At 35.9% G+C, this 27,118-nt stretch overlaps 1 protein-coding gene across 1 annotated transcript in view; it reads right to left on the reverse strand.

The window, feature by feature from the left end:
* RabGGTa (Rab geranylgeranyltransferase subunit alpha) overlaps positions 1-26,181 on the reverse strand; it is a 141,537-nt gene extending 115,356 nt beyond the window's left edge. The window contains exons 1-3 of the mRNA XM_090378331.1: positions 26,093-26,181; positions 14,341-14,451; positions 1,727-1,851 (exon numbers count right to left, since the gene is read on the reverse strand). Coding sequence (XP_090234457.1) covers positions 1,727-1,851; positions 14,341-14,451; positions 26,093-26,095 — 239 coding nt within the window. The 5' untranslated portion in view covers positions 26,096-26,181. The remainder of the gene's footprint in view (positions 1-1,726; positions 1,852-14,340; positions 14,452-26,092) is intronic.
* Positions 26,182-27,118: the final 937 nt, after the last annotated feature.

The following is a 27,118-nucleotide window of genomic DNA, read 5'->3' on the forward strand; positions in this document are numbered from 1 at the left end:
AGCTTGCCCATTTTGAGGAATAAAAATTAGTTTATTGGAGCTAAAAAATTGTGCATCGTCTACCAAGGCTGATTAAGTTGACTTCACTACCTGAAGATAATTCTAGAGTAGCAAAAGTAATCCTGAAGCTTTTCACAGTAAAATATACATTTTTCAAATTATTTTCTACCTAAAAATTTAATTTGTTAAATGGTATTTATTAAGAAACAAAATTAGTAAGAGGACTTTGGACAAAATTAGTAAGAGGACTTGAATTAGTAAAAGGATAATCCACTTTATGACCTTATCAACACCATAGTTTAAAATAGGGATTTGCAAATGGTTGATTTGTTGCATAGAAATGCAATAGAGATGAAGCTTACTTATTGTTTGAAGATAAAGTACTCGAAACCTACGTTGGTATAATTATATTTATTTCTGAATTGGAAATTTGTATATAATGGAGTCAAACATTTCATGGTATTTTCTTACTACTTCTTCAGTGACAGCTGTCTCTGAAATATCAACATCAGAAGAGGTCATTTCAGTTACAAGAACCACAACATACCACAAAATGTTTGACTCCATTATATACAAATTTCCAAATCCGAAATAAAAATAATTATACCAGTGTAGGTTTGAGGGCTTTATTATCTTCAAACAACACAGTTTACCTATGCACCATGCCGCTCAAGAAATACCGAAGCTTGCTTGCTTGTATAGATTTCCATATTAGAACCATATTAATGCCACAGGGGAATCAGCAAATGGTAGAATGAGGTGCACAAAAATACAGTACTCTCCAGTTAGAAGTGAGCGGTACTGACACAGTAGGGATGAGGCTTTAACTTGTGTGCTGTTCATAAAAAAAAAAACCATATGACAGTCAAGGTTAGGACAACAAGTAATACTGTTGATTTCTAGAACCCCAATTTAGCTATGAAGCAGGGTCCCAGGAATGGAATTCTATGGGGTTTCTTATATATATTCTAGAACAAGACAGTTGGCTTTCACTCAGAACATTAGCACAAGACAGTTCCCTGTTTCATTAAATCATTTTACACTTTTCAAAAAAGGGAGATTTTGTGAGCACATCTCTCCTGTGTATAGAAGTAATAAGAGCAAAAGTAATAAGAGCACATCTCTCTGTGCTCTTATTACTTTTGCATAACAATCTCATAAGACAATAAAAACAATAAATCTGCTGCAAGGCCATTCATCTTGTTGTTGTTTTTGTTGTTATTTACATAGTGCATTAGCATCTACAGCTGCACTCTGCTATGTGTATTATGTCACATATAAGTGTGTGTGTTCATGGGCCAATTTGCCTGCTGTGTAGGCTAAAAAAATCTCAGGTTCATGGGGGAAACTCGCCCTCAACCCCCTGAGATCACTAACTACAACCCCAAATGAAGTGCTTTTAAGAATTCCTCCAGTCTCCAAGGGGATTCAAACCCAAACCTCTCCAAAGGGATTTAAACCCAAACCACTAAACTGTCACAAAGGACTTTGTCCTCTTGATTTGTTGACACACTGTACACTCTAGCAAACAATTTTTAAACTACATTTCTCACTTTCATTAAAAAAAAAAAAAAAAAACCTTGAATAATACATGCATTAAAATTTTTACTGATTTTTGATCATCCCAGTTTAGGGAAAAAAATTGATTTCAAAAAGTTCCTTTAATTTAAAAAAATATAACTATAAATATAATTTCATTGCATCACGGTTAAATTAGACAACTTACTTTAAACTTTTCACATGCAAAATAATCTCTCTCCTAAAGTTCCAAAATGTGTAGAAATCTGGATTCACTAATAAAAATCTGCCTGTTATTCCCAGTGCTTCTTCATCATATTCTTCATTCTTCCTCTATCAGCATTAAAAATAATAATTTGTTTCAATAAAGCTCAGTTATTTTATAATTTTAATTATATCAACATGTGAAACCTAAAAAAAATCAATCATCTGTCTTCTATCTTCACAAAAATTTAAAATCAACACTTTTAAAATGCACCACATTAAACTTACAGGAGGATGACGATTATCCAGAGTAACTGGAAGTTGAATTTAAATAATCACTTTGGATAAATTTCTTTGTTTGATCTGTTTCAATGTCCTGATGCAAATAAAATGAATTTGCTTTTTAAGACTACTGTTGTTCTGGAATAGCATGGATAATTACTAGTAAAAATACTACACATTCAAATCTCTATATCACCAAGACAAATACAAGGCTCAGTGTTAATTTATTGGTATTATGCTGACTGCTATACTGAACTCACTGAATTGATCCATTTAGAAGCAGATTTTAAGACAGACTTTTCTTTCTTTTACATTCAAACTGAGCTGCCTACTGCATATTTTGTTGCTAACTGAAACCATATATAGCAGAATCTCATTAACACATCAGTTTATAAAAAATTTGAAGAAGGTAAAGAAAGCCAACACGAGAACCAAGAGAAACTTCGGAAAAACTTACTGGGCAACTTGATTCCCACTACTGCAGTTTCTCTCTGCATTCTCGGTAAACAGATGTTGTGTGTTATCGACAGTGGCAATAGAAGTCTATAACAATGTATTGATTAGTTTTTTTTTTTTTTTTTTTTCATTATTAAAAACAGATTATTGGAGTTCGTGAACATAATGCCTTTACAGCTGAAATTTACTTACGGGTACACCCTCCAGACTAATAGGAAATGACTGAGGCAGTCATTTCCTATTAGGGAAAAAAAAGTGGGAAGGTGGGATAAACACCCTAAGACCGAGGCAGTCTAGAGGGTGTACTGTAAGTAAATTTTGGCCCATTCATGAACTCTAATAGTTCATAATAATGAGAAAAACTAATCAATACATCGTTATCAATGTACTGATTATGCCTCTACCGATAACATGCATCATCTGTTTACCGAGAATGAAGGGAGAAACTGCGGCAGCGGGAAACGAGTTTGCCCGGTCGGTTAAGTGAAGTTTCCCGTGGTTCTCACATTGGCTTTCTTTACCTTAGCCAAAAAATTCTTGTTTGTACGAAGCACATATTGTTCCCCTGTAAAAAGATAACAGGATTTTCTGTGTAAATATACATTTGTTTATTACAAATTTAGTTAATATGTATTACAATTAATCCACTTTTACCCTGAAAATAAATAATGTCATTTTGTAAGGTTAATACAAACAAAGCTTGGCACGCAGCTGTCCATTATTGCCCCACGACCGGTATATGTGACCACCCAGTGCTGCATTCCTGAAAGATAGCATTGACTCATTAATTTACTACTATGTAAACAAAGCCAGTTTATGGTAGCTACAACATAAATACATTCTGAAAAACATTTTGCAGGTCAGTTGCAAATGTTGCAACAAGCCTTTTATTCTAATCTACTTATCATGCCATTTTTAAACGATTTTGAGCTGATATATTTTTGGAGCTTGTGTCTTTAAATTAATTCAAAGGGTGTTTTCATTAAACCTCATGAACATGTAAATAGAATTATTTATTCAATTTTTTTTATCTCATGTACAGGAAAAATTACAAAAATTTAAAAATTATATTACGAAAAGAGAGAGGAATCAGGCATAACGTCAGCAAGTTTTACCTTTCGAGTATCGTTGCTAGAATCAATGTCTCCAGCTGATAAGCACACCGCTGCGGAAGTTGAAGGCTGTGGAGATTTATAAGGGGTTTTTTCCAACACATCACAAAATTTCTCTGCAGCTGCAGAATTGGAACTGGCAACTTCACTGCATACTTTAATGTTTTGGACACCAGGGAAATGCTTGAACCTATTAACCACCCGTTGCTTGCCACAAACTTGGCTTGGGGTTTGCCGTACTTATCCTTAATATCTTCATAAATACTTCTTGCTGTTGCTTGAATGGCCATTGGACTCAGGGGCACTTGCATCTGAATCTGATTTTCCATCCATATTATTAATAGCTTTTCTATCTTCGATACAGCACCTGAATGCTGTTTTGTGATCATTGTTGATCTTAAATGCGTTAATCCTTTAACATGTTCTTTTATACACACACTGTCCCTAAAAATAGTATTTACTGTTGAAGCGAGACCTAATTCAGTGCAATAGATGACAAACTTTGTCCTCCTTCGTACTTCTTAATCATCTTCATTTCTAAATCAATTTTGTTTCATTTCCTAGCACTGCCAGCACTTACACTTACCATTGTTCCCTTTCCCTTCATCATTGTAATAAGTAAACAAGAATGAAGAGAAGATTCTGAAAATTTATTTATGTTTTTTATGTGATTGAAGATTTCAGTGAAGGAGAACTCATTTCACCATAATACCATAACGTAAAAACCCACAGAATTCCAATTATTGGCGCAAATGCAATAAGATCGGATCTACTACCCGTTTATAATAGATTGTGCTAACTGAAAAGCCCAATAAACCAGAAAGTGCAAATTGTTTTTATTGTTTTATGGTAGTGACCTCCAGAAATGTGTTTTAGAAAAATATCACAAAGGTGTTCAAAATAGATTCTTATAATGGAACATATAACAATGACAGTATATTGCAATTTCCATTATAAAAATGACCTTTTAAAGAGATAAACAGCTTAGTTATATAGCGAAAATTTCAACTTCTGAGGTCTTAGAAGAAATTACCAAAAAAAAAAAACAATGTGTTATTGGGTTCACATTATGATATTTTCATGATGTCAATTTATTCCTACGGGATGCAAAATAAGTTTCCATGTTTTTTGAAGTTTGCACCGGCCGGCAAAAACTTATGTAAAGTCCAATTTCTGGGGAGTAATTGTAAGCTGGGGAGTGCCTGTATATATAGGATCTTTGAATTGAATAATTCATCAGTTAGTACATAATGATTCTGATTCAGTTGTAATTCATCAAACAGTTTATACATATCATTAGAATGAATGGGGAAAATTTATTTAAAAACTTTTTTCTGGTGTTATCTGGTTATAGCAAAATTAAGATCACTACAACCAATAATGTCAGCTTCTACATCATTATCTCTATCTCAAATTATTTCGTATCAGAGCTATCAAAAGCCAGCACGATCCCCAGAACAAAGATCCTTTCTGAGCCTGTCATTTTCCTCCAATTCTTCTTTTCTGTAACTCATGTCAGCAGTCTAGACCCCTACTCAGTGTTCAGCACTAGCATAGCTGACTCATTGCCCCTGCCCCCATTGCCACTATTTAGTGTATAATCTGTCTGTTTGATAGTAAACTCTTTTAACATTTGTGTTTCACTCTCAGAACTAAAATCACTTACAATATTTCTTTTATAACATGTATAGCTGCCAATTTTTGTCTTAAAAAAAAAAAAATCTTTTCACAAGATTGAAACATTGCAGCATTTGAAATGGAAAATAAACTCAATTATTTCTACTTAGAACTTCTTGTTTTTCATCATAAGTTTTGCAATTGTATGCATGAATTTTCTGCATATTTACTTGTATCAAGCTAGGATTTAAGGTATGAAATTTCTGCTGACTTCAGTTAAAGAAGCATATGAATATAATAGCAATTCTTAATTAGGCAAGAGGCTGATTAGTTAATTTTTTTCTGGAGGGGGGGGGAGTATTAATGGTCACAGTGCCCATTCATACAGTTTTTCATTACTACATTCAAATGTTTATTCATGGAGTAATTTGCATATTAAGCTGAAAAAACTTTAAATTCTGCTCCTGAGATGAGCTGCAATGCTATGCTAAGACCTCTCCAAAACAACTGACAAGAAAGAAAAACTGTCATTTATAGATATATGGAGGGGGGAGAAGAGAGAGAAAGAGTAAAATTATTTATGCAAGTATGGAAGCGAACAATGAATAGATGTTGACTGGTTGAGATACATCTTCAGACTGGATTAGAAGAGAACACTGAAATTACTCTATAATTCTACTACTCTACCAATTCAGAAATATCTACAGAAAAGGCATGCAACAGAAACTAAACATCTGTGTCTGCATGACAGAGACTGGAGAGAAATTTTATATAAAGAGTTTTTAAGTGACAGGTTATTAATTAACCTAACTACCTGCGCTCTTGTCAGAGTCCAGGAGCTTCAGACAGGTTTTGTGAACACCATCCCAGATGTGATTATGTCCTCAGAATATATAATGAATGGAAGGCATGATATTTATTATGCTGCAAGAGGAGATCAATCTTAAAAGGAAACTTAAGACTATGCAAAAAAATTCATTAGGGCAATTTTATTGAGAACGATGCAAATCATCAGGAAGGGGGAGTGCAGCTTCCAAGTCTTTGCCAGAAAACTAAGCAAAGCATTAAATGGAACATATTTAGTGTGATAGGAAGAAATTAACCATTATCATAGATGCAGGTGTTACAGAAAAGTAAGACATTAATAACTCACCAATCTTTATAGTTCAGGCTGAAATAGACCTATTAAGATGTAACAGATGGAGAGGAGCTACAGATAAGAGCTTGGAGAAGAGCCTGAAAAGGTTGACTATCATTTGGTTAAGGAGCTACTCTCCAACTTTTAGCCTTTTTGAAATCAAGTTTAGATTTATTAACAACTTTTTACAAATCTTTAGGCTTAGTGTATGCAGAAAATGAAGATATTTGGATACAATTCAACTGCTATATTTATATCTTGAAGAGCCATAGTGCATTTATTGAAAAACCATTGTTTAGAAAAAAGGATGAAAGTTTAGAGTGAGATGAGGAATAAAGGGTTTCATCCTTACAAGAATAATTTCACCGACACAACTTAGCAAATATTAGGAATTAGAAAATTTAAAACAGTAGTCCAACCAAGGAAAAGAGGAATAGAAATCACATATATCATCCCATTTTGCAATCTTGAAATGCCAAATGACACAAGGCTAAAAATGGCTGTGGGACAAAGGGGTGCCACTGGAGAATAAGGCATTTGTCATATTTTGCCAGTACTGCAGATCACCAAGTAGTGATCTAAGGTACTACTCAAAAGACAACTAACATGAACTGTGAATTCTGAGGGTTGCTTGTGAGGAAAAGATCAAGGGCACTAGGTGTGTGGTTAGGATTATCTAGGTATTCTAGCAGGCAAATGTGTAAGCTCTGTAAAGGCTTTAGTAAGGGCAAAAGCCTCAGCATCTCTACCAGCTGGTTCCATGCTACTTGAAAATTTAAGCCAACTGAAGTTATGAACATTAAAATCACCAAAAAAAATTACTTCACTATTAAAAAAGTTATATTGGACAAGTAAGCACAAAGATTAGTGTTATTTCACATTTATATTTCACATTGATATTAATATAAGGAAGAGTCAGCTAAAAAAAATGACTGTGTATATCTAAAAAGTAAAGATTTCATCATAGTCATCTAGTCTATAAGATATTCCTACTCTCAGTTTTTGTTTTCTGCTTATATTACAGTAGACTGATTCAACATAGTTAACTAATGAATATACTAGTCTTTAATCTATATGCTTGGCAGTTAAAAACATAACCTCTCTTCCCCTTCTGTCATGCCTACCCTTCTTATACATCTGTATTAATAATATTCAAACCATATTCTGTATCCAGTATATTAAGAATGATAGTATGTTTCTGTTATTTCTATCAGGTTCACATCTGTTAACTAATCACTTGAATTCATCAAATTTATTAACTACACTCAAAGTATTGGTATGCAAACACATGAAAGTTGGTCTTTTTTTGTTTGTTGTGGTTTGTTTATTATAATCAATCATGTGCTTGATTATAACAGCACTTTCTCCAGGAATTTTCTAATTGGTTATTTATTGCATTCGTTTCAGCTCTCTCTCTGCACAACGAGATTGGTGAGTGGAACAAAGGGTTGCTGTAACCAAGAAAGGCTTTAGTTCTGCAAATTGCAGCTTTTGGAGACTAGGCACCTGCCAGGTGATCTAATTGAGGTGTATAAGGCCTTGAATGGTTTGACCAAGCTCAATGCTGATGAGAATCTTCCTCTTGCTCAGATTATTCACCTGAGGAGATAAATTCAAACTGAGGAAAGACAATTATAGAATAGATGTGCAGAAATTTGCAGTTAGCCAGCAGGTGGTTGATAGGGGAACAAACTTCCATCTGTTGTAGTGCAGGTCAACAACTTAAATAATTTCAAGGCAGAACTAGACAAACATTTTTTATGAACATGATAGGTGAAATGGGGAGGTTTTTTTTTTTTTTTTTGGCTGATGTTATATAAGCTTGCATCACATATGCCTCTACTCAGGGCCAGCCAGAGGTATATTGACACCCCGGGCAGGGAGGCATTCCTGCACTCCCTTCCAGTTAGAAAAAATTTAAGAAGGTGTTTTTATTGAGTTAATATTTTTATTTTTGCTAGAGAAAAGTTAAAAAGACAAAAGTAAACACAAAAAAAGACAACCAGAATATTTATAATGTTTTAATTGTCATATTAAAATATTAACAATAAAAATTTTACAAAAGAGTCAACTTTTTATAAGGACGTTTATCAAAATACTAGCAGTGGATAGCAGTTACACTTGCCTTTAATTAATATAATAATAACAGTTTCTATAATTAAATTTCAGCCACTCATGTGAAAGAAATGGGATGCACATAGGATTGTAGCCAATCGCCTATATTTATACCAAATTTCAAATTGGTATTCCATCTGGAAGTGGAAGGATTTGAAGACAGAATGACACTTGACAATACTTAATAACAGATGCTTACTGAATAAAAATAGATTTTACATTACATTACAAGTTACATCAAAGCTATTTAAAAATACAAAACAAAAATGCAAGAAGAATTTTTTGTTATTAACACACCAAATGTCATATTTTTATCGAGTGCCAAACAAAATTCCTTTAATGCATTCTTTTCCTTGATTTTATATCAAAAAATTTATTAATGACATCGGTAAAATCCAAATTTGCAGCCACATCGTTTTCAACTGATAGTATTGCTAATGAATTTAATCTTGCCTGTGACATTGATTATTGAAAATATGTTTTAATTAGCTTTAATTTGCTAAAACTCCTTTCCCCACTTGCTACAGTTAGTTTTTTTTTTTTGATTTGGTAGTTGTTGGCGCATCGGCTTCTGTGGCCATATTGCACCTCCCAAGGTTTTTGCAGTACTTTGATCCAAGCCCGAGGCAGGAATCGAACCCGCGACCTTTGGGTTGCCGGGCAGGTACTTCTACAGTTAGTGGAATTTTCAGCATTCTCTTAATTCTTAATGCTACCCATAAATTTGGCAACGTATCCTGTAATTTATTGTTATTTATAAATTTCAAAATACTTAAGTCTTTATCAGATGTCAATATTGATTCGTAGTGGTGAAAGAATATGTTTTCACAGCAGACTACTAAACACAAGGCGTCTCCGTAGCCAGGTGGTAAGGAGCAGCAGTGCGTAGCACACGCTTCTTGATTAGACCGGGGTTCGAGCCCGTCACCACCAAATACGGAGGATGCGGAAAGGTCAAAGGAATGACCACCGCATATTCCCGGAGGAATATGGCCTTAGTTGCTAATGCTCCTAAAAACCAAAAAACCAAACCAAACTAAACACAAACCAAAAAAAGAGCACTTCCTTCTTGCTGACAACCAACCCACTTACTGTTAGAAGCTTCTTGAAAGAATGCACAGAAAAAAGTGATCACTATTTCAGCAAAAATGTAAACGGAAATGCAGGAAGGGACCAAATGGAAGCAATAAACTCTAGTCTGCAGTAAGGATACTTGAAAAATCCTTGTGGCTACAAATAGGTTGAGATACAAATGGAAGGGCAGACATATGTTTTCCTCAAGACATATATTAACCAGGCTCTACCCCGATACCTCTTTCAGGGTAGAGCCTGGAAGAAGGCAATAAAAGTGCCCCTTTCAAGGGAGCTGCCATTGTTTTGCAAACTCAGTCCATCTCTGAGGGGTGTGAGAGAAAATTTTCATTTAGTCTGGTATTGCTGGGTTCTCTATCCATTTTCGCTAAAATCTTTGGAAGGCAGAGGGCTTTTGTATCGGAAGCATGCCATGTGGCTGACGCATTTTCGACTGTTTACTGCACGATAGAGAAAGGGCCCCCACACCTTTTCCCAAATCTTTTGTTTTCCCCTACCACAAAGCCTTCAACACCCCAATGGCATGCGCCCACAAAGTATATGCACCCTCTCAAACCTTCAACACCCAAATGTCATGCGCCCCCCAAGCATCAGCACCCTGGGCGACCGCCCAGCTCGCCCGTAGCTCACGCCTGCCCTGCCTCTACTAATGCTAACTGCCCAATAATTTCCCATGATCTTACAGCCAGTTGTTGCTATATTAATATTATGAACAGGGCTAGTGCATACAGATTGTGCACCACAACGGTGCCGAATCAGAAAGGGGGGTTACTATACAGTTTACAAATTTGAAAAATTAAAATAAATAATTTTAAATTAAAAATGAGAATGATTACTCTTTTTTTTCTTTTTCTTTTTTTTTTTTTTTGTTTGTATTCTCCTATAAACATTACTAAAAAGATAGCAGGCCTGAGCTACGACGAGCTGGGCAGTTTCCTCGAGTGCTGACGCTTTGGGGGCACATGACATTGGGGTGTTGAAGGTTTGAGAGGGTGCATATGCAACGTGGGCGCATGACCCAGTATATTATCATCAAAAATTTTTTTCTAGACAAATTATAAGAAACAGAATGAGAAACATTCTGATACTTTTTTTTGTAATAAAACGTTAGAACATGCGAGGGTGGTTCAATAAAGAATCGCCCTGACCTACTTCCACATATCGCAGAGTCATGATATTCTGTGTGTAGCATCATATATATCTCTATATATGGTGCTAAAGGTGTACTAAAGGTATCTCTGTACTCAGCCGTATGTCTTAATTTGTTTTCCTCTTACAGAGCTGAACATGTGACGAAGTAGTATCATGGACAAAGTTGAAGTCAGAGCTGTAATCTGGTATCTGTTCTTGAAGGGGAAATCTCCTAAAGAAATCCACGAGGAGATGACTGCTGTATATAAGGATGAAGCCCCATCCTATGGTATTGTGAACCACTGGCACAGACAGTTTAGGTGTGGTCGGACATAAGTAGAATCTGAGCCCATTCCAGGTCGTCCCCATTCAGCCATTGATGACAGCACGATCAGAAAAGTGGAGTCATTAATAATGGAAGATCACGCACAGATATCGCTGGATATCTGTGCATGAATTGTCCCAGGAGGTGAAGATTAGTGTGGGCTCTGTTGAAACAGTCCTTCATGACCAACTCCATTTACGGAAATTGAGTGCAAGATGGATTATTGACTGGTTTCCAGAAGGCTGATCAACAACAGAAATCGCAAGAGTTGTTGACCCTGTGCCAAAAAAATGAGGAAGACTTTTTCACTCGTCTAATCACTCAGGATGAAAGTTGGATACACCATTTCGACCATGAAAGTAAAAAACAGAATGGCGGCATCATGGTTCCCCACCCTCCAAGAAGGCAAGGGTCCAAGCACCAGTAGGAAAGGTCTTGCTGACAGTATTTTGGGATGAGAAAGGTGTAATTACCTGCCTAAAGGTAGAACAATTACAGGTGCTTATTTTACCAACTTACTCACAAAATTACGGGAGAAAATCAAAACATGTAGGCGTGGCATGCTGTCCAAAGATGTGAGAATGCTTCAAGACAATGCCCCAGTTCACACTTCTGAAATTGCAACAACACAAATGGCCAGCATTTGTGTTGTTGCAATTGCAGCACAAATTGCAGCATCGGACTTCTTGTTTCCTTCCCTCAAATCATTTCTTCGGGGGACCCACTTCCCTGACGACGAGACACTCATTTCTGCAACAGAGTCATGGTTCAAAGACCAACCTCACCACTTCTAGAAAAATGGTATCTATAGCCTCATCCATTGATGGGAAAAATGTGTAAATCTGCACGGTGACTATGTAGAGAAAGACTAAAACCTGTGCCTCTGCATCTAGGTCAGGGCAACGTTGCAGTTTTTTATAATTCCAAAGTGTTTTTGTTGTGTTCAGTGATCATTACAAAATATATTAAAATAACTGTCTACAATTTTTTTTTTTTTTTTTATTCTTTTGGGAAGGGGGGGCACTGATAAGATTTTTCATAAAGGCACCTGATAAGTATGTGGCATTCCTAGTTATAAGAACCTAAGTAGGATCTGCAGTTCCATTTACTACTGATTTCCAAGAAACTGTGTCCCAATTACATTGTTTGAAGTATTGTAAATACTTTCTTATAATTTACATTTACTGTTAAATTTCCAGCTAATTATGATTTAATCCTTGTTTATTAATTACATTTTGTCATTATATAAGTGCAAGATATCATGAATACCAATAATTATACACACCTGTGCATGTAACACTGTGTGCAAACATATAAAGAAATGTAATGAGAAACGGTATCATTACATTTAAACAACTGAGTACAATAATCAAATTTATATCTACCTTGTAACAAAAGATATTTAGATCAATGTTAAATTTGTATACTGCTTATACCAAAGCATATGTATCCTGTTTGCTTGCTAGCAAAGAAGTGGTTTCTATTCTCTTAGCACACATGCATACCTAATTGTTTGACCCATGCAGTTGTAGTGATATTTAGCCTAGCTGAAAAAAAAGATAGAAAATTTTTATGAAGTAAATCTTTTTTGTGTGTTTTTGTGGCACTATAAATTGGTCCTTGAGTGCTATAAAAAGCATATACAGTTGTAACAGTTCAAAGAACTCAGAGAATTTAAGAAAAGAAAGCAAACGTATTATAACAAATAAAAGAAAATTGACACAAAAGAAAAAATTCTTTGTTAAAATAAGTTGCTAAAAGTTGTAAATCAATGTATCTAAATGTTGATTTTGCATAAAGGTTTTTGCAAAAACCTTTCAATAATAAGGTTTCTATTTCTGGAAGAAGTCTTGTTGCCTATACTGGTATTTTACAGTTTGATAATAACATTTTCATGTTCCACACTTTGTTCCTCAAGTACAATAAATAGCATTTTGTGGAAAAAATAAAAAATAGACAACACTGCAATTAAACTTCAGATCATTTGCTGACATCCAGATCATAAATTATAAGTATTATTGACATTTACTATAATTGTATTTATATAATTACTGAAGGATTTTCTTTTTATTTAATGCTGCATTTTTTACAACATTTGAAAGACAACATTTCGCACCATGATAAAAATTAAAACATTTGCACCCAGTCATGGACTGGGTATAATGGACATTTTGTACAAACTGGTATAAGAATAGTTATGTGTACATGCTTCCATACTTGTTTTTAGATTTTAAATTTTGCACAAATGTTATTTATTCCATGGTTGTTTTTTGACTACATAATTATTTTTAGTTTTACAAACTGATTTTATCAACATGGTGTGGGCAGTGAATTGTCATATTTTATAATGTAGTCTTGTAATAGATAAAGTACCATTTTAGAAGAAACCCAGGACTAGTTCCACAAACAAGCTAAAAAATATTTTTTTAGTTTAAAATATTCAGTGGCTAAACTACTGTTATTAGATCGACAGCAAACCTGATGCTGTTTGAACCTCTGATGCAGTTCAAACATGGATATCTAATAAAAAAAAAAAATGACTGTTTGACCTGCACAGCACATCTTGAGAAATAGTCCATTAACAAAATTAACTAATAGTCCATACCAGTGCCTCTCAACCTTTTATCATTCACGGACCACTTCAAGCATTCTTTACTTAAATCAGACCACCGGGTAGGGTTTCTTTACATCTATGAAAAGACTAGTATTGGGTTGACGTTTCAAAAATTCTGTTTTTAGCCACTTATCGATGTTGTTCAGTATACTATATGAGTATAGGGCTGATATTAAATTACTAAAATAAATAATTCCAATTTATTGGAATTATTTATTCCTAAAATAAAAAAATATTACTTATTAATTAAATATAATTAAAAATAAACTAAAATAACTCCCCCAACATATACAATCAAATAATCACTACAAATCACTACAAACTCGCACACTAATTTTGTGAAAACGTAAAAAAATACTTTACAAATACACAAAAACAAATCCAATACATATTATATGCTCAGAACTGGTGGCCTCACCAACAGTGCACTAGAGACACACAATGTCTTACATTGTAAGCCTTACATACCTCTTGATTTGTGACAACAAAGTAAACAATTGATTACCAATTTTAATTTTACTTTGTACTTTATACTTACAATAAAATTTACCTTCCCACGGACCACCTATAATCAACTCACAGACCACAGGTCGAGAAACACTGGTCTATACTAATGCTAAAGAAACTAAGTTTCATCTGGCTTTTGAAATAATACAAAATTAATTTCAACAAATAGTACTACCAGATACAAATATATAAAAAAAAAGTCTTTACAACTTTAAACACAAAACCTTACTTTTTTAAATGTAGTTTGAGTAGCAGCTTTAAAAATTTTTAATTTTTTCTCTCTCTCTTTCTTCTTAGCTTCCTGTTGCTCTTCAGTAGTTTTGACTTTCAGTCGACCATGCTAACAAGAACAATTCACAAAAAAAAAATCCATTTTTTTATCATAAAAATGCAATATTATACTATGAATGCTATAATTCAGCTTTAAAACATAAAATTACTAAAAAAGTATCTAAAGTAATCCCTTGGTTTAGGAACACAATGCATCCCTAAGAACTAGTTCATAAATCAGAAGCAATTTTTCCTTATGTATAATGAGTGGATATGTGTCAAAAACAAATTTTTGCATCTTTGTTACAGAATTTTCAATAAAATTTTTTTTATACAAACAGTGCACTTTATACTGAGATAGCTTTTCATTATGAAAATGTCCCAACTGTGATCCATTTATGACCACTACTGCTACTACACAGTGCAATGTGTCTATATAAGGGCAGAGCCTGGCACTACAATATCCAGTAGATTGATGTTCTACATGAAGAATGGAAAACAAAGTTCCAACTAATGAAAGTGTGTGGAAGGACAGGGAAGAAATATCTCTGACATGGTAATTTTTATCCAGTGTTCCCATACAGTTGTGTATAAAGAATGGACTTATAATGAAAGAACTACCAAGCAGAGGTTCCATGCAAGCCAATTACATGTTGTTGACCAAACAGAAGAGGAAGTTACATGCTATACAGCAGAACAGACTTGTGTTGTATTGTGTGGTCATTTGCCAGAGTGAAGCAAATGACCACACAACACAAGTGGCATGTATCAGACACTAGAAGAGTTGGCTTATCACAGCTAACCCTGAATACCCCTACAACCTCACAAACAAATGCACCTGCAATAGGCATGGGAGTGGAGCTACTGAACAGTGGATGACTGAATGTGGTTTCCTGGTCTGATGAACAATGTTTCTGACTGCACTGTGCAGGCAGACAGATATCGCACACTCAACATTAGCATGCCACACGTGCAAACCACACTACACAAAGGAAGTTGTACAGGCTCTGTACCAGACTCAGACTCTATAGTGGGGGTGGCATATTGGTCTGGATGTCTTCTCTCACCTTTTCAATCAATCAGAGCCTCACTGGAGTTTCGTACAGATCCACCATTTCTAACCATGCATGGGACCACCTTCCGGTCTACTAAAAAATTGTCTTGTTGAAAGACATCTTTCAACAAGACAATGCTGCATCTCATGGTTTTGCACTAATAATGGAGACTGCCCTGACAAGCAGTCTGGCAAGCTCTACATTCTTCCATGTCTGCCAAACTTATTCAATCTCAGTCCAAATGAACATGTGTATGATGTAATAGAATGGGCCAATCAACACTTGGATTCTGTACCATCAGATACTCAGCATAGTCAGAATGGGTAGCTACACCTGCAGGCATCCTCCAGCAGGGGCAGGCCATCCCAGGGTGCCAGAAGTGCACTGTACCCAAGCAGCAACATTCAAGAGGCACCTGAAAACCTGAAACTTACATACACATAAAGAAATTTTTAGTTTAGTAACATGTTCATATTTTTCCGAATATGAACATGTTACTAAACTTTTGTTGATGTGTGCATAATGCTTGTCTATCTAAATTGTACTATATAAATTAATGCTTCAATACCCATGCATGGTCCAGGTGTACTCCAGCTTTTTTTTTTTTTTTTTTACATGGCTGTATTTTTCTTAGTCAGAAAATTTCCAGAAATGCTGTTCGCAGTACCTTTCTAGGAAATTCTGCAGGACTCATTCGTTTATTCTATTTATGAATGGAATTTCGAGGAGGAGCTAATCCACTTAGGAAGAAGACTGTGCAGCTCATTCTTGCCCTGGATCTATATAAGACAAGCTAAGTTATGAGACTTCTACCTGTGTAGAATGTGCAGCAGCCTGTGGCAATGATCAGCCATTGAGTTGCTACTTCGTTGTGGTTTTGCTCGATTGAAATGACGTGCGACTAAGATTTCCACTGGGTATACATTAGTAGTTATTCGATAATGAATATCGAAGCTGAACTGTTGGTCAGTGCATAAATTTTTACAAATAATAGTGATTTTGAATAGTATTGTCATAGTGGTTCAAAAGTAAGTAATTTTAAAACTATTATTATTCCATTTATTGACACCACACTGTAAATCAAATAAAAAATAGAGCCAACGTTAATTTCTGTAAATGTTGCCGAAAGGCAACAGAAATAAATCATTTATTCAGATCCTGTTCATCATTTCTGTATGATTTGGTCACTGTAAATTATTTTTCACCATTAATTGACTGGTGTCAATGCACATTTATGTGCACTGAAAGAGACTCAATGCCTTTTTCAATATTTCTGAAATTGTCAATGATTTTTCAATAACAAAATCACAAAAAATAAACATTTAGTTTTTTACAATGATATTATTGTATTCTTCTTTGTTATATAATTTATATGTATAAATGTAATACTTTTGTATGTATAACCTTTACTTCATTGTTGTTTTTCTAATTAACTTTTAATTTACACTTTTTATTAGTTGTGATTATGTAAATTTTGTTGTCAATAATTATCATCATATTACTTTTATTATTAATTATCCTTATATGAATAAAAGTACAACAAAATATATAAATATTTGGGGGGTGGGGGGCAAATTGTGATTGGGACCCAGGTGCCAATTTCCTAGGAACACCCTTGCCTTCCAGCACCTTGTGGAGCCTAAGCTATAATGTACCCAAGCCATGTTACATACTAAAAGTGGTACAACCAGATACTAGATATGTGTTTTTAATGTCACGCTATCTCAGTGTATACAATATGTATTGCAAAGCAAAAAAAAATGTGGAATAGTATTACATTATTCAATGATAGACTTGGTACACCAGTTAAGTGTTTCGTTCTAAAATCCTGCAACAGTATGGCAGTGAATTTATAACTGTGTGCTGTATTTTTTTATTTTATGAAAGTTTACAGATTTAATAATATACTATATCAAACATATCACAAAAGCATTTTTTATAAAAGATTAAGAAGAAAATAACCAACACAGCAATACTAAATTATCAAATTAACACTAATTTTACAAAACTGTATTATACTGCATATGTACAGTATACATTAACTATGCGGTACAAATGTTTAAAGTATTATTTCATTTGCATTCATTTTTCTGTCAAAAGTAACATATGAAATTGATGAAGTTAAGCAAAAGTTTCCAAGACAACTTTTATTATTATTATTATTATTAGCTATATGGTGTAAGGAAGCCTGAGGCTTATACTGCACCAGACAAAAAAAATAATAATAATAATATTAATAATAATCTCAATTACCCAGAGAAAGAGAAAGACAGTCAGAGGTAAAAGGGAATCACCAAGAAAGAGAAGAATGATATATCCAGCTCAGGACCTCAGGTGTGCCAAGCCCATACTCACCAGATGTGAGCCCCTGGGGTTATCTTCATTAATGAAATTTGTGGTATCAATAATGTTTGTTCACAAGGTCAGGAGTTTATAAATCAGGAGATCACTGTATTTTGATTTAAGTATCAAAAGAAATTATTCTACAGTTTGGTAGAGGAAAACTAAAATTATAACAGAAAGAGGAAAATTAAAGGTAGAGGAAAATTAAAATTATAATTTACACTAAAATTATAACACCATACATAAAATTATATGTATGTCATTAATGTTATGTTGTTATTTGGTTTTTAGGAGCATTAGCAACTAAGGCCATATTGCTCCGGGGATATGCGGTGGTCACTCCCTGACCTTTCTGCATTCTCTGTATTTGGTGGTAATGGCTCGAACCCCGGTCTAATCAAGAAGCGTCTGCTATGCACTGCTGATCCTGCCCACCTGGCTAGGGAAGTGCCGTATGTCATCAATGAAGGGAAACAGAATGAAAGATATTCTCATATATGAAAAGTGTCTTCTCATTGTGCTTCCAAAAACTAAAGCTGAATGTCAATGTCGTATGAATAAGAGGAATGAAATTTTGTGTTAAAAAAAAAAAAAAAAGAGCCTTGAACCTTCCAGAAGAAACAGTTTAAATGAACCTACTGTCTATTTTTAAAAATGTATATTAGCTTAAAAAATATTTTAAAGTACTTGAATTATGACTGCATCTGCTATCCAAACAGCTAGACAACTGGCTTTTGGCATCCAGTTTGGCATCACCAACATCTACTAGTTCCACAGGAACTAGTAGTTGTTGGTGACGTTGTAGAGCGGATATCACCTTGTAAGGGCACAAAAGGTGATATAGTTGTACACGTTGGCACTAATGATATTAAGAGTAGGAGACCGGCAGAATTACTTAACAAGTACAGGTCACTGTTGAAAAAAAGCTGTGAATTAGGGTTGAATTTGAAAGGGTCTGCAATTCTGCCCAGACACGATAGGAGGGGGTATATGATGAGAGCCTTGTCGATCAATTCGGCCCTGAAAAGATTGTGCAAAGCTCAAGGGGTAGAATTTTTTTCAGCCTGGTCTGTACTTGTTAACAGGAGAGACTGCTTCTACCGGGATGGGATACACTTAAATAGAAAGGGTGCAAGAATATTTGCTGATGCTATCGAGGCAGTGTTAGGTGGGTCGGAAAACTGCTAGCTTGGGGGGATACAAGGACTAATAGATTAACAGTAGCCATTGGCAGAGATGAATGTGATTCTTGCACTACTTCTATTGGAATGAGCAGCAGCCTGGAAAACAAGATGCAGGATATTTCAGAGACTGCTGGGAGTCATTGCGGTGCAAATAAACACATGGGTTGTATTAGGATAGCTAAGAATAGGAACAGGTGCATGTATACTTGCGTGTACACCAATGCTAGGAGTTTGGTAAATAAATTTGATGAATTTGAGGTATTGCTCAAAATATCAAAGGCAGATATTGTTGGGATATCAGAGACATGGTGTCACACAGATATAAGGAATGCAGAACTGGAATTTGGGGACTACAATGTGTACAGAAAGGATAGACAGGATGGTAAGGGAGGAGGGGTTATGCTATTAGTTAAGAAACACTTAAAATCCAAGGAAGTTAAGCCAGTTGACATCGCTGGACAGTGCAGTGTCGAATCAGTTTGGTGTGACATAAGCATTGGGAGATAAAAAATTGAGAGTAGGAGTGTGCTATAGGCCTAATGACTCTGATGGGTATAATAAGAAACTGTACAGGGAAATAGAGTGGACCAGTACATCAGAGAGAGAGCCTTATAATGGGAGATTTTAATTTCCCAGATATTGACTGGAATTTGGGGGCTGGTTACTCACACACTAGCAGGGCTTTTGTGGATTTATTGGATGATTGTTTTCTACATCAGCATGTTCGGGAGGCAACTAGAGGGAGTAATACTCTTGATTTGATTATCAGTAGTGATTCTTCATGCATTAAGAATCTGCAGATAAAGGAACCACTAGGTGGCAGTGATCATAGTGTGCTGAAGTGGGATTTACTGAAAGAGGTAACTACCATCAGGGGTAAAGGGAAGAGTTTTTGCTTTCGTAAAGGCGACTACGATGGTCTGAGACAGTATTTAAATTCTATATAGTGGGACCAACTGATGAGGTTACCAACAGCAAATTCAAAATGGGAAGAATTCAAAGAACTTATCTCGGAAGCTACTAGGCTTTACATACCAACTAAGAAATATTGTTCAAGGTTTAGGTCTAAATGGATGTCAGATGAACTAATGAGACATATGGCAGAGAAGAAAAATGCATGGGATACATATAAATTAACATGTGACACAGAAGCCTATGACAGATATAAGTTGATCTGTAACCAAGTTACAAAGGAGGTTAGGCAGGTGAAGGCAGATTATAAGAAATCTTTGGCAAAGGATGCAAAGAAAAACAGCAAAGAGTTCTTTACTTATGTAAACTATAGAAGGAAGGGGATGAATCAGATTGGTCCACTTGATTTCGATGGTTCAACTGTTGATGATCCTGCTCATGTAGCTAACAAACTAAATGAATATTTTGAATCAACATGCACACACGAGAAGTTATTCAGCGAGGGGAATGCCAGAGGTGTATTCAACTCTGGCAGTAATCTAGATAATCTTGTATTAACTGAGAGTAAAGTGGAGGAGAAATTGTTGAAGATAAACACAAGAAAGGCAACTGAGGTGGATGGGATCTATCCAGTTATATTAAAGGAGGCAGCAAAAGAAGTAAGCAAACCCTTATCCATAATTATGAGAGCTTCCTTGGACTCAGGGGAGGTACCAATACACCGTAGATGTGCAAATGTGAACCCAATTCACAAAGGAGGATCAAAGGCTGACAAGTATTTATAGACCTGTGAGTTTAACTTCTGTTCCAGGAAAATTAATGGAGGCACTATTTAAAGAAGCACTGCAGGATCATCTAGACAAGACTTCAGTTATAGCTCGGACACAGCTATAACTGAAGTCTTGCTTTTGTTAAGAGAAAGTCCTGCCTGACCAATTTCATTGGATACTATGATGCAGTCACAAAACAACTGGATGCAGGGAATAACTTTGATATATTGATGATCTTGCTCAGACTTAAGGTGGTAGAAAATGAAAAAGACCTGGGAGTAATTGTGCAGTCAGATATGAAGTTTTCTGAGCAATGCAGACAGGCTGCCAGGGCAGGTCATGGGGTTTTTTCAAAGATATATAGGAATTTTGCTAGCAGGGAAAAGGAGGTGATTGTCCCTCTGTATAAGGCAATGGTCAGGCCGCACCTTGAGTACTGCGTACAGGTCTGGAGGCCTCATTTTAGGAAGGATGTAGATTTGCTTAAGCGTGTACAGAGAAGGGCAACAAGATTGGTGAGGGGAATGAAGGGATCCTCTTAACAAGAGAGGCTTAAGTTCTGCAAATTGCAGTGGCTGGAGACTAGGCACCTGCTTGGTGATCTGATTGACATGTATAAGGACTTGAATGGGTTGAGCATGCTGAATTCTGATGGGATCCTTCCACTTGTTCAGATTACAAACCTAAGGGGACATAAATTCAAATTAAGGAAGGACAGATGTAGAATAGATGTGCGGAAATTTGCCTTTAACCAGTGGGTGGTTAATTGCTGGAACAAACTTCCATCTGTTGTTGTGGAGTTGATAGGTTGAATAAATTTAAGGAGGAACTGGACAGGCATTTGGAGGGAATGGTGTGATTTTTTTTTTTTTTTTTTTTTGGCTGATGCTGCATAAGCTCATACACTTACTTTCTTGTATCACATGCCACTACTACTACTACTTGGATCTTAGAAAGGCTTTTGATACTGTTGCACATGGGAGACTGCTGCAAAAATTGGAGCAGTGTGGCATTGTAGGCAAATTGCTTCTATGGATAAAGGGGTGGTTGAGGGGGAGAAGATAGAGAGTGGTAATCAATGGACACTGCTCTTCGTGGACTAATGTTATTAGTGGAGTCCCTCGGGGTTCAATGTTGGGTCCATTATTGTTTTCTGTATTTATAAATAATACTGATGATGGTATATAAAGCTTAATGTCCAAGTCTACAGATGATACAAAGGTTGGCCAAGTTGTTAAGGACACTACTGACACTATGCTGCTGCAACGGGATCTGGAAAGGTTGAGCAGATGGGCTGAGAGGTGGCAAATGAAGTTTAACATTGACAAATGAAAAGTACTACACATGGGAAACAGCAACCCCAGGGCAACGTATCAACTCTGTGGTACTACACTGACAGTGGTAGAGAATGAAAAGGACCTGGGGTAATTGTACAGGCAGATATGAAGTTCTCTCAGCAGTGCAGACGAGCTGCAAGAGTAGCTCATGGTGTCTTGTCAATGATATACAGGAATTTGTCTAGCAGGGATAAGGAGGTGATTATTCCATTGTATAAGGCAATGGTCAGGCCACACCTTGAGTACTGTATACAGGTCTGGAGGCCTCATTTCAAGAAGGATGTAGAGCTGCTGGAATGAGTACATAGAAGGGTAACAAGATTAGTGAATGGAACAAAGGGTTGCTCTTACGAAGAAAGGCTTAAGTTTTGCAAATTACAGTGTCTGGAGACTAGGCACCGGCGAGGTGATCTGATATAGGTGTATAAAGTCTTGAATGGTTTGAGCATGCTCAATGCCGATGGGATTCTTCCTCTTTCTCAGAATAATCACCTGAGAGGACATAAATTCAGATTGAGGAAAGACAGATGTAGGATAGATGTGCGGAAATTTCCCTTTAGCCAGCGGGTAGTTGGTTGGTGGAACAGACTTCCATCCCTTGTTGTGGAAGTTGATAGTCTAAATAAATTTAAGGCTCAGCTGGACAAGTATTTCGTACGAACGGAGGGGTGAAATGGAAGTGTTTTTTTTTGTTTTTTTTCTTTTTTTGGCTGATGCTGCATAAGCTTACTTTCTTGCATCATATGCCTCTACTAATACTAATCACAGAATCCATAAAACACATCACAGAATCCCTTAAATCACAGAATCCATAATTGGGTAATTATACTTTTCAGTTTATTTGTTAACAAAGATACCTGTACAGGGATATTAGCTGCTGCATCAGTATCACACTGCTACTATAAATGTTCCACACCTATTTGAGAGCATCTTCTTTATGCACCATCATGACTAACACCATATTAAAATTATGTTAACAGCTTTCCAGAAGTTCTCTGGACCTTAATCTTTTTTTGCATTGCAATATCTGGACTGTCACGACTCTGCAGACTGTTGATCATTTCAAGGTCACAGTAATAGAGAGAAGTTTTATCTATGAAACAATTTTATCCAAGAACCTCAGCCTCCAAGTTAGCTAGAATGACTCTGAAAGCTATAATCCTGGAATGAGGATTGAAATTCAAATTGAGGAAACACAATTGTAGAATAAATGTGCGGAAATTTGTCTTTAGCCAGTGGGTGGTTAATTAGCATGGGCACGTGATGCAAGAGAGCAAGCTTATATAGCATCAGCCAAAAAAAACACACACACCCTTCGCTCCAAATGTTTGTCTAGTTCTGCCTTGAATCTCAGGGGTTCACATCTGGTGAGTATAGGCTTAACACACCCAGGGTGTGTCAAGCTGGATATCATCATTCTCATTCTTGGCGATTCCCTTCTACTTTTGACTCACTCACTCACTCTCTCTCTCATGGTAACTCAGAAATTTTTTTTTGTCTGGTGCAGAATAAGCCTCAGACTTCCTTGCACCATATAGCTAATAATAATAACAATCTGTTTAATCTATCAACTTCTACAACAGATGGAAGTTTGTTCCAGCAATCAACCACCCACTGGCTAAAGGCAAACTTTCGCACATCTATCCTACAACTGTCTTTCCTCAATTTGAATTTATGCCCTCTCAGGTGATTACTCTGAGCAAGAGGAAAAATCCCATCAGCATTGAGCATGCTCAAACCATTCAAGGCTTTATACACCTCAATCAGATCACCTCGCAGGTGCCTAGTCTCCAGACACTGTAATTTGCAAAACTTAAGCCTTTCTTCGTAAGAGCAACCATTTGTTCCATTCACTAATCTTGTTGCCCTTCTCTGTACTCATTCCAACAGCTCTACATCCTTCTTAAAATTCGGCCTCCAGACCTGTATACAGTACTCAAGGTGTGGCCTGACCATTGCCTTATACAAGGGGATAATCACATCCCTGTCCCTGCTAGAAAAATTCCTGTATATCATTCACAAGACACCATGAGCTACTCTTGCAGACCATCTGCACTGCTCAGAAAACTTCATGTCTGCCTGCACAATTACTCCCAGGTCCTTTTCACTCTCTACCACTGTCAGTGTAGTACCACACAGTTGATATGTTATTCTGGGGTTACTGCTTCCCATATGCAGTAGTTTGCATTTGTCAATGTTAAACTTCATTTGCCACCTCTCAGCCCATCTGCTCAACCTTTCCAGATCCTGTTGCAGCAGCATAGCGTCAGTAGTGTCCTTAACAACCCTGCCAACTTTTGTATCTTCTGCAAACTTGGACATTAAGCTTGATATATACCATCATCAATATTATTTATAAATATCAATGGACCCAACACTGAACCCCAGGCTGCTGCTCAATTGCATTTCAATAGAAGCAGTGCAAAAATCACTTTCTCCTCTGCCAGCAGCTACTGTTAATCTATTAGTCCGTGTATCCCCCCCCAAGCTTGCAGTTTTCCGACCCACCTAACTCTGCCTTGATAGCATCAGCAAATATTCTTGCACCCTTTCTATTTAAGTGTATCCCATCCCTGTAGCAGTCTCTCCTGTTAACAAGCACAGACCAGGCTGAGAAAAATTCTACCCCTTGAGCCTTGCACAATTTCTCCAGGACCAAATTGATTGACAAGGCTCTCATCATATACTCCCTCCTATCGTGTCTGGGCAGAATTGCAGACACTTTCAAATTCAAAAAAGTTAAATTGCATGTGTTTCATTGCAAAATCAGAAAAAATATATAATTTGAAGACTACTGATTTTGCAATAAAAAAAATCTCAAAAGTTCACATTAATTTCTTCTATTAATTTCTATTAATAACCTCTAATTTCTAACCTCTTCTATTAATTTCTTTCTCTTTATGAGAAAAAAAATGACAGATTGCTAGAACAAACTTCCATCTGTCATTGTGGAAGTTGATAGCTAAAATAAATTCAAGGAGGAACTGGACAAACTTTTAGTGGGAATGGTTGTGTGAATTTTTTTTTTTTTTTTTTCGGCTGATGCTACATAAGCTCATATGCTTGCTTTCTTACATCACATGCCTCTATTACTACTACTATAATGTTCTTATCACTTGTTCTTACAAAGTGATGGCAACAATTTAACACTGTTACATGTGCATACTTATCATTGCTAGATGTATCTTGCCACCTTGGGAATAAACTGCAAAGGTAAATCTTTTTTTTTTTTTTTTTTTTTTGAAGCTAAAGCTGACTGAGAAGTTGAATTGCAAATATATATACAATTTGAAGACTATACTGATTTTGCAATAAAAAAAATCTCAAAATTTCACCACTTCTATTAATTTCTTTCACTTTATGAGAAAAAAAATGGCAGTTGCAACTCTGCCTCTTTGTATAAAAACAGAACCTATATTTGCTATATATAAATTTATTAAAGAACAGATCTTTCTTACAGTTCTTAAAATACAAAGAGAGTAAAACATTGTTAAAAAATTTTAACGTTGCTAGGCACAGTGCAACTATACCCACTGGTTAATATGGTGGTTATGGAGTGATGCCTTTGATTTGTAAATCCGTAAGTACGGATATTGATGTTCAAAAAAGGCTTCAGGTAGAAATGCCACTGTAATAGTGGATATTCCAAGAGGGAAAAATCGTTTCCCTCTTTGAACAATCAAAAATCTAAAAAAAATCAGTGCTCATTAGGAATGTTTTCTTTAATTAAAACGTAACAGAATAAAAAGATTCACATATATAATTCTTTGTGAACACAAGGGTCGCCTTGCTGGGTTCCTTATTTTTTAGGTGGAGTGTGGGGGGAAGAGTGAAATATATTTAGAACCGAAATACAATACTTTTGCATCCTCTCTACCATCCCGTAAATCAACGGTACTAGTGACCAGTCGCTATTAAAAAAAAAAATTTTAAAAACGCCGAATTTCCTGTCTTGATAACCCAATAAAACAAACTAAATATTGTCGTTCACCGAGTTACAGCCCCTGTACATCAGGAAAAGGTGCTTTTATTTTCTTATGAACTATTACTTAATCAACACGTAATGCAACAGGATAACAATTCAGTTCAATCGCAGTCTTTCTTTCTTACCATGTTGCCTTGTCTTCGAAATTATTATTATAAATTATTTCCTTCACTGGGAAATTTCAACGTTCGATTCTTTATCGTTAGCTGAAAATAATAAGCATTCATTTATATTACGCAAGTATGCACATCATTAATAAAGATAAACAGTATCTCAGAAAACTTTATTCACAACACCGTTCACTATCGCAAAGAAATACAAGCTCACAACCACGTTTTCATCATGCGGAGAAACAAACGAAAGTAGACAGCAGCACTTAATTAAAAAAAGTCCAAATTTCATTTGAATTAGCATACAAATACAATGAGGCTGAGATTAAAAGAAAAATATTGTATATATCTCTACACATTAAAAAAGTTTTCCTCCTATTATTATTATTATTATTATTATTATTATTATTATTATTATTATCTTTATTTTCTGCTAAGAGGAACCCGGTTACAGCTATTGAGCAGGAGTGCACATACAAATATATAGACATAAGTTATCCACTTATAATTTATACTGGTGTGTAAAACTTAAGGACCAACAGTATTTCTAAAGGTTACAACCACAAAATCAAACGAAACAGCCTGTGGCGATTTGCATAACTGTGGCCGTTCAGTAGAAAGCTAGTGCACGTGCAAAAAGTTGAATCATGATGAGAGGGCTCCCATACAGATAAAAGCAGCAATTCAGCAGTTAAGTTCAAATTACAGAATGGTGAGCACGATTGTTACAGACGTTTGATTGGTTTTATACAGTGCTACAGACAACGAAATGGCCAGTAGACAACATCTGGATGACTTTATACGGGGTCGAATAATTGGGAAGCTCGAGGAAGGTCGAAGTGCTAGGAATGTGGCTGCAGACTTCGGTATCGCCCATAGCATCGTCTCACGTGCATGGTGGCCTTCAGAAAGACAGGTATAGCTGTTCGAAGGACCAGTGGTGGTCGTCCAGGAAAAACAACGCTCAATGATCACCGCTATATACTCCTACAGGCCAAGAAGGACCGACACCAGACAGCGGGATCCATTGCCAACCATCTG

Source organism: Mastigoproctus giganteus, chromosome 7 (genome assembly GCF_048544385.1).
Source record: "Mastigoproctus giganteus isolate SK-2022 chromosome 7, ASM4854438v1, whole genome shotgun sequence".
NCBI classification, from domain to species: Eukaryota; Metazoa; Arthropoda; class Arachnida; order Uropygi; family Thelyphonidae; genus Mastigoproctus; species Mastigoproctus giganteus.